The sequence below is a fragment of the Ruditapes philippinarum genome, unplaced genomic scaffold (genome assembly GCF_026571515.1).
Source record: "Ruditapes philippinarum isolate M1 unplaced genomic scaffold, ASM2657151v2 ctg14105_1_1_1_1, whole genome shotgun sequence".
Lineage (NCBI taxonomy): Eukaryota > Metazoa > Mollusca > Bivalvia > Venerida > Veneridae > Ruditapes > Ruditapes philippinarum.
In genome coordinates this window covers 11032-19341 of record NW_026860367.1, presented here as the reverse complement: position 1 = coordinate 19341, position 8310 = coordinate 11032, and the positions used below count along the sequence as shown (strand labels likewise).

The window sequence follows — 8310 nt, the reverse complement described above, 5'->3', positions numbered from 1 at the left end:
TAAATCAAATCTGTACATTACTAACAAAATTATGACAATATAACGCAAATTTCAATAATTTGACCTTGAAGGTCAAGGTCATTTATGGATGAAGGTCAAGATTAGTCTGGTCTACTGAAAGGTCTTGTCCCATGTGTTGTTGTGGCCACATATGGAGACAATTCAACAAGAACTTAAAAAGTTATGATCAAGGTACAAGTTTGCGGACAGCAACGGCAATGGCTGACATGAATGTTATAGTACCTCTGTTTTGTTTTTTTTTTTAAAAAAAGGTTGAGCTAAAAATGATCTAAAAATAGGTAAACTATAACTGGCGAAAGAGGGCTTCAGAACAACTACCGAGTAATTATGGTTATACCTAACAGAAGCCGATATTTACAGATTCATTTGGGGTTACCAATCCTTAAAATAAGACAAAAAACAGTGGTCTTACCTTGCTGGCCTCTTCTTTCCCACTTTGTAACCAGGCAACAACAGCAGTGAGAACATCGTCAGGAAGTTTGCGTATAATCTGTTGCTTATTGTCACACAGTTCTAATGCCAATTTTAAATCGTCTACAAGTTTTATGATACGTGCCTCAGTTACGTTACTACGATGTTTTAAAGTGTTCTCCGGAGTTGATGTTAAAGATCCAAACCCATTACTACCACTACTGCTGTCAAACTTTGTGCCTTAAAAACAAAAAATATATGAAACATGAAAATATCAAAATGATTTTAAATATTATGAATTATCAAGAAGGGAGAATTTAATTACAGAGCTAGTGCAACCAAATTAACCCATTGACCTTATAATCATCAAAACAAGCAGTCTTTGTAACAAAATAACTACGTTTTGCTTTTGTCCGCCCTTAGGTCAATCGGGAAAGCTTTTGTTATTTAACTCAAAGGTTACATCCGTGAGCGAGGAAACATTTCTATGTGACATTGTATAACTAGAAATGTGTCATCACGCCATGGATGCCCCCGCATGCAGCCAAAATTTCAGATGTTATTATGTTTAGTTCCAAATTTGTTTGTACAAATTTTTTTTTTTCATTTTGAGTTCAAAGCCCTTAAAACTATTCAATGTTAACACAAACCATTTTTAAACAAAGTTCAAGGTACTGAAACTATTCAGTGTTAACCTTTAGTAAATTGCATATTGCATATTTCTAGCCAAATTAATGGCTACATACATGTGCTGAAACTGAAAATTCAAAATTTTTCCAACATCCAACGGAGATAACTTTGTCCAAACCATTGAACCACGACCAAATTCAAACTTGAACTGCTTATTCCTAAGATGTATCTATATGTCAAATTTGCATTGAATGTGTACAACCATTGAGGAGATAATGAACTGAAACTTAAAATTTCTGATTTTTTTTCAAAGTTCAAGAGGGATAACTCTGTCAGCTATCATCAAACCATGACCAAATTGGAATTTGACTAATGCATTCTTATGGCATATCCATATCTTTAATTTGAGTTGAATATGTACAACTGTTGGGGAGATAATAAATGGGAACTGAAAATTTCCTTTATTTTCAAAGTTAAAGGGGCATTACTCTGCCAAAAATCATCGAACCATGACAAAATTTGAACATGACCTGCGTATTTCTTTGATGTACCCATATGTCAAATTTGAGTTAAATGTGTAATACTGTTGGGGAGATAATGAACGGAAACTGAAATTTTCATATTATTTTCATAGTAAAAGGGGCCTAACTCTGCCAAAAATCATCGAACCATGACCAAATTCGAACTTGACCTGTATTTTCTCATGACATATCCATATGCCAAATTTGAGTTGAATGTGTGCAACCGTTACTAAAATAATGAACGGAACTGATGATGACAGAATGACAATGACGAATGACGGAAAAACAGGGTTACACTATATGCCACAGCCATTATATGGCAGGGGCATAAAAAGTCATTCAGAAATTGTGTGGAATTAGTTGTCAATCACATGGAATAAGTCAGTCCGGATGAATTGGTAATTACTGGTTGTAGTCATCTTGGAAAGCCTGGAGTTACAGTGGCCATTTAGAGCTCAATGACAACCTCCCTGCCAAATCTGAGGTTACTAAGCCAGTCCATGCTTCAAATGTGAAAATGTCAAAATCACTGTGGATAGGCATTCTTAAGCATCTGAGCAGACAAGCTTATTATAGTAAAAATCCCTGTGACATTTACCTTTTATACAGTCACCTAAAAATCAATAGGGGTCATCTACTAGTCATAAACAACCTAAATACTAAATATGAAGACTGTTGACCAAAGCATTCTTAAGCAATTTAGTGGACAAGCATTTTCAAATCAAGGCCCCTGTGACCTTGACCTTTACCCAGTGACCTCAATATCAATAGGGATCATCTAATAATCATAACCAATCTAAATACCAAATATGAGGACTGTGAGTCAAAGGAATTTTAAGTTATTGGGCGTACAATCTTTTTTTAATCAAGGCCCCTGTGACCTTGACCTTTGACCCGGTAACCTAAAAATCTATTGGGATCATCAACTTATCACGACCAATCTAAATACCAAATATGAGGACTGTGGGTCAAAGAAATCTTAAGTTATTGGGCGGACAAGCTTTTTTTACTCAAGGCTCCTGTGACCTTGACCTTTGACCCTGTGACCTCAAATATAAGTTATTAGGCGGACAAGTTTTTTTACTCAAGGCCCCTGTGACCTTGACCTTTGACCCTGTGACCTAAAAATCAATAGGGATCATCTTCTAATCATGACCAATCTAAATACCAAATATGAAGACTGTGGGACAAAGGAATCTTAAGTTATTGGGCGTACAGACTTTTTTACTCAAGGCCCCTGTGACCTTGACCTTTGACCCTGTGACCTCAAAGTAAATAGGGATCATCTACTAATCATGACCAATCTAAATACCAAATATGAGGACTGTGCGTCAAAGGAATTTTAAGTTATTGGGCGTACAATCTTTTTTTAAATCAAGGCCCCTGTGACCTTGACCTTTGACCCGGTAACCTAAAAATCTATAGGGATCATCAACTAATCATGACCAATCTAAATACCAAATATGAGGACTGTGGGTCAAAGAAATCTTAAGTTATTGGGCGGACAAGCTTTTTTTACTCAAGGCCCCTGTGACCTTGACCTTTGACTCTGTGACCTCAAAATAAAAAGGGATCATCTACTAATCATGACCAATCTAAATACCAAATATAAGTTATTAGGCGGACAAGTTTTTTTACTCAAGGCCCCTGTTACCTTGACCTTTGACCCTGTGACCTAAAAATCAATAGGGATCATGTTCTAATCATGACCAATCTAAATACCAAATATGAAGACTGTGGGACAAAGGAATCTTAAGTTATTGGGCGGACAGACTTTTTTTACTCAAGGCCCCTGTGACCTTGACCTTTGACCCTGTGACCTCAAAGTAAATAGGGAACATCTACTAATCATGACCAATCTAAATACCAAATATAAAGACTGTGGGTCAAAGGAATCTTAAGTTATTGGGCGGACAAGGAAAATCTGATGGACAGATAAGAGACGACCGGACTGCCAGACAGACAAGCTGATTCCAGTATACCCCCTTTACAACTTCATTGTGCGGGGGTATAATAATCCACATGAGAATTTGTTTGTTTGGGTTTTTCATCACACACCGACACAGTATAGGTCATAATGGCGATGTTCAAGCTTTACTGGTGGAGAAAGACCTCAAGTGGCCTTCTGTGCATTATTCCAGGCACAAACGAGCACCTTAGTAGAACCACCGACATTCCGTAAGCTAAATGGATAGCTTTCTCACATGAAAGAATTCAAAGTCATTGTCCAGTTCGAACCCAAAATTGGTGAGGAGCAAACAGTTTGAAGTCAACAACCTTAACCACTTGGCCATGTACACCCCAACCTACCTGAGGAACAGATTGGTGGAGTCTTTTGCTACAACAAGAAATCACACTTTAAAAAGACCAATGTTTCAAGATCATTTATTCAAAATGATTTTATTACATCTTTTCAAACAAGAGCCGGTTGAACCGGGTGATGCTCCCCGAATAGGTTTTGGACACAGGAAGGTATGCCTCTTGTTGTGTCAGAGTTATGTCACAGACAAAGTTCAAAGTGTAAAAACAACCCAAATATTGTGCACGACATTGTCTAAATATTTCATTTTTGTGACCTTTGCCTTCAAGGTAGTGACCCAAATGTTGCATGTGACACGTCAATTCAATATGGTGATCATCTCTGTGAAATAGTTGTTAAATCCGACTTCCAGTAACAAAGTTATGGGCCGGAAACGATTTTGCTGCAAGGTCATACTGTGACCTTGACCTTCAAAGTAGCGACCCAAATGTTGCGCACGACACAATGTCTCATTGTGGTGATCATTTCTGTGAAATAGTTGTAAAATCCGACTTCACATAATGAAGTTAAGTGCCGGACACGATTTTGCTGGAAGGTCATGCTGTGACCTTGACCTTCAAGGTAGCGAGCCAAATGTTGCGCACGACACGCCATTCTAATACGGTGATCATTTCTGTGAAATAGTTTAAAAATCTGACTTCAAATAAGGAAGTTATGGGCCGGACACGATTTTGCTGCAAGGTCATGCTGTGACCTTGACCTTCAAGGTAGCGACTTAAATGTTGTGCATGACACGTCATCTTAATATGATGATCATTTCTGTGAAATACTTTTTAAATCCAACTTCAACTAGCGAAGTTATGGGCCGGACACGATTTTGCTGCAAGGTCATGCTGTGACCTTGACCTTCAAGGAAGCAACCCACCTGTTGCGCACGACAAATCGTCTCAATATGGTGATCATTTCTGTGGAATTTTTTAAAAATCCGACTTCAAATAACAAAGTTATGGACCGGACATGATTTTGCTGCAAGGTCATGCTGTCCTTGACCTTCAAGGTAGCGACCCAAATGTTGCGCGTGACACGTCATCTTAATATGGTGATCATTTCTGTGAAATATTTTTAAAATCCAACATCAAATAATGAAGTTATGGACCGGACACAATTTTGCTGCAAGGTTATGCTGTGACCTTGACCTTCAAGGTAGCGACCCAAATGTTGCGCCCTACACGTCCTCTCAATATGGTGATTATTTTTGTGAAACAATTTTAAAATCCAACTTCAAATAACAAAGTTATGGGCCGGACACGAATTCGGTACGTACGTTTTGCTGCAAGGTCATGCTGTGACCTTGACCTTCAAGGTAGCAACCCAAATGTTGCGCGCGACAGGTCGTCTCAATATGGTGATCATTTCTGTGAAATATTTTTAAAATCCGACTTCAAATAATGAAGTTATGGACCGGACACGATTTTGCTGCAAGGTCATGCTGTGACCTTGACCTTCAAGGTAGTGACCCAAATGTTTCGCGCGACACGTCGTCTCAATATGGTGATCATTTCTGTGAAATAATTTTAAAATCCAACTTCAAATAACAAATTAATGGGCCGGACACGAATTCGGTACGTACGTACGTACGGATGGACGGACAACCCGACGACTATATGCTTCCCCGAAATTTTTCGGGGAGCATAATAAATATTAGATACTGAAGTTGTCTTACTGCAAAATCATTTTTCTTTTTGTGGGGCAGTAATTATTGTGGTTTTCTTGGGAAGGTCAAGCCTAAAACTGAAGATCAAACAAACAAAAATATTTCTTGGGATATTGCATCTACTTTATTCACTTTATAACCCACACAATAGCCTAGTATTAAGTTGGTTACAAATGGGGCAAATGTGAACAATAGCTTTGATGTTATTCATTTAGTTAGGCTGTTTATGTAACCTGGCTAAAATCACTTGTGTGAGAATAATGAGGTTGTCTGATAACTATCCATTTGAGCCGCGTCATGACAAAACCAACATAATGGGTTTGCACCACAAAACCAAAATAGTGTGTTTGAGACCAGCATGGATCCAGACCAGCCTGCGCATCCGCACAGTCTGATCAGGATCCATGCTGTTCGCTTACCAACCCTATTACAAGTAGAGAAACTGATAGCAAAAACAGCATGGATCCTGATCAGACTGCGCGGATGCGCAGGCTGGTCTGGATCCATGCTGGTCTCAAACACACTATTTTGGTTTTGTCCTGACGTGGCTCATCTGCCAATATACCTGTCATTATACCTAAGGCTCTTATGTACCTGCAATAATTCCGTCCATCTGCTGTAAAGCAGCCGCCAAGATGTCACTTGCCTCCTGGCCGCTCACCTCCAGGTAGGAGGAGTTGTTGTTGTTATTTGAGCTCATTTTTTTTTGCCAACAATTACATTACGAAAATATCAACACCTGAAAAAATAGTGAAAATTTTTACATAACATACTTACATGTTAAATATAAATACAATCATTGAAATCCTTCAAAAATGTACATACAAAAACCAGTAATATTCCCAGAATATTTGCTAATAAGCAAATCTCTTATCAGTAATGGGTCAACATAATTATATGTGAACTTTTTTCAATGTTCAAGAGGGAGAATTTACTTCCAAGAGAGGGAGATTTTTTAATTAACAATAGACATAGTAAGAAATTTTGAAATGACAAAGAGGGAGATTTCTTTTTTTTAAAAAAACACCCCATATTCTAAGAAAAAAATTAAAAATTTGACAGGAGAAAGAGGGAGACTGACCCACTCACATGTATGAGTCAATTGCTTGGAAAAATCTTATTAATTTTAAGCTGTCCTTTGACATGACATGATAACTTCTCAAATATAAACACAATCGTTTGAAAGAAAAGTTATCAAGGGGAAACCAATTGCCTATTGGACACAAAGACATATAAATTCTTCTTGAGTTTTTTTTTTTTTTTTTTTTCAATTTTTTTCCTTAGATCTTCTTTGATCTCTCACACCCCATATAAGCATCCTGTGCTTACCCAATCAGCATTTTTTTACCCTACAAGTACAGTCTCACAAGACATTTATCCCATAATGTGAAATACATTATATTTTTTAAAGGCCCATAATGATTGTGCTTCAAAAATACTAGCATTTTTATTTTATTTTTAAAATTTCATGTTTTGTACTTTGTTTCAATTTTTAAAACAAGGAACATCGCAATGCGATGCAACCAGGTTTTCAGCAAAATATTTCACAGAAGCTTTGTCATGAAGGGGCATTTGTTTTTAATTGAATTTTTAGGAGGAATTATGGCTTTTTTAATATTCCTCAAACAAAAATGATTGAGAAATTTTATTTTGTCTATTCGCCTTTTTCCCCCAAATGTTTTAGAAAGGTAAACAGTACTTTATTTTTGCTTAATTTTTGAAGTTGCGCACTGTAGAAATTGTTCACTATATATTCTGTATAAGGAAAAAATATACAAAGGACCATAATTCGGTCAAATATTATCCAATCACAAAACCCCGACAATATGTGCCAGGCACTTGATAACAAAGCTTCTAAGAAAGTTTGGTCAAAATCCGTTGAGAAATGTAGGAGGAGTTGCGCACAGAAGAAATTGTTCACTATATATTCTGTATAAGGAAAAAATATACAAAGGGCCATAATCGGTCAAATATTATCCAATCACAAAACCCCGACAATATGTGCCAGGCACTTTGATAACAAAGCTTCTAAGAAAGTTTGGTCAAAATCCGTTGAGAAATGTAGGAGGAGTTGCGCACAGAAGAAATTGTTCACTATATATTCTATATAAGGAAAAAAAACAAAGGGCCATAATTAGGGTCAAATATATACCAATTGCAAAACCCTGGCAATATGTGTCAGGGCACTTGATGACAAAGCTTCTGAGAAAGTTTGGTCAAAATCCGTTGAGAAATGTAGGAGGAGTTGCGCACAGAAGAAAATTGTTCACTATATATTCTGTATAAGGAAAAAAAACAAAGGCCATAATTAGGTCAAATATACACCAATTGCAAAACCTTGGCGATATGTGTCAGGGCACTTGATGACAAAGCTTCTGTGAAAGTTTGGTCAAAATCCGTTGAGAAATGTAGGAGGAGTTGCGCACAGAAGAAATTGTTCACTATATATTTTATATAAGGAAAAAAAAAAAAGGGCCATAATTAGGTCAAATATTATCTAATCGCAAAACCCCGACAATATGCGCCAGGGCACTTGATGACAAAGCTTCTGTGAAAGTTTGGTCAAAATCCGTTGAGAAATGTAGGAGGAGTTGCGCACAGAAGAAATTGTTTACGCCCCGCCGCCCGCCCGTCCGCCCGCCCGCCCCGTCCGCCCGCCCGCCGACATACCTCAATCTAATAACCAGTTTTTTCCTTCGGAAAACCTGGTTAAAAAAATACTCATTTGCCATATAGAGGAAGATCTTTTGCTT

At 37.4% G+C, this 8310-nt stretch overlaps 1 protein-coding gene across 1 annotated transcript; it reads right to left on the bottom strand.

The window, feature by feature from the left end:
* Positions 1-393: 393 nt before the first annotated feature.
* On the bottom strand, positions 394-6764 carry LOC132759816 (liprin-beta-1-like). Its single transcript, XM_060751672.1, has 2 exons — positions 6152-6764; positions 394-672 (listed from the first exon to the last, which is right to left on the bottom strand). Exons 1-2 carry the CDS (start codon positions 6255-6257, stop codon positions 404-406), a joined length of 375 nt encoding a protein of 124 aa, XP_060607655.1. The 5' UTR covers positions 6258-6764; the 3' UTR covers positions 394-403.
* Positions 6765-8310: the final 1546 nt, after the last annotated feature.

Excerpts from the sequence above, each read along its gene's own strand:
- LOC132759816 (XM_060751672.1), bottom strand. The coding sequence starts at position 6,257 with ATGAGCTCAAATAACAACAACAACTCCTCCTACCTGGAGGTGAGCGGC. Across the intron at positions 673-6,151 it reads GATGGACGGAATTATTGCAG|GCACAAAGTTTGACAGCAGT; the intron begins GTACATAAGAGC and ends TTTGTTTTTAAG.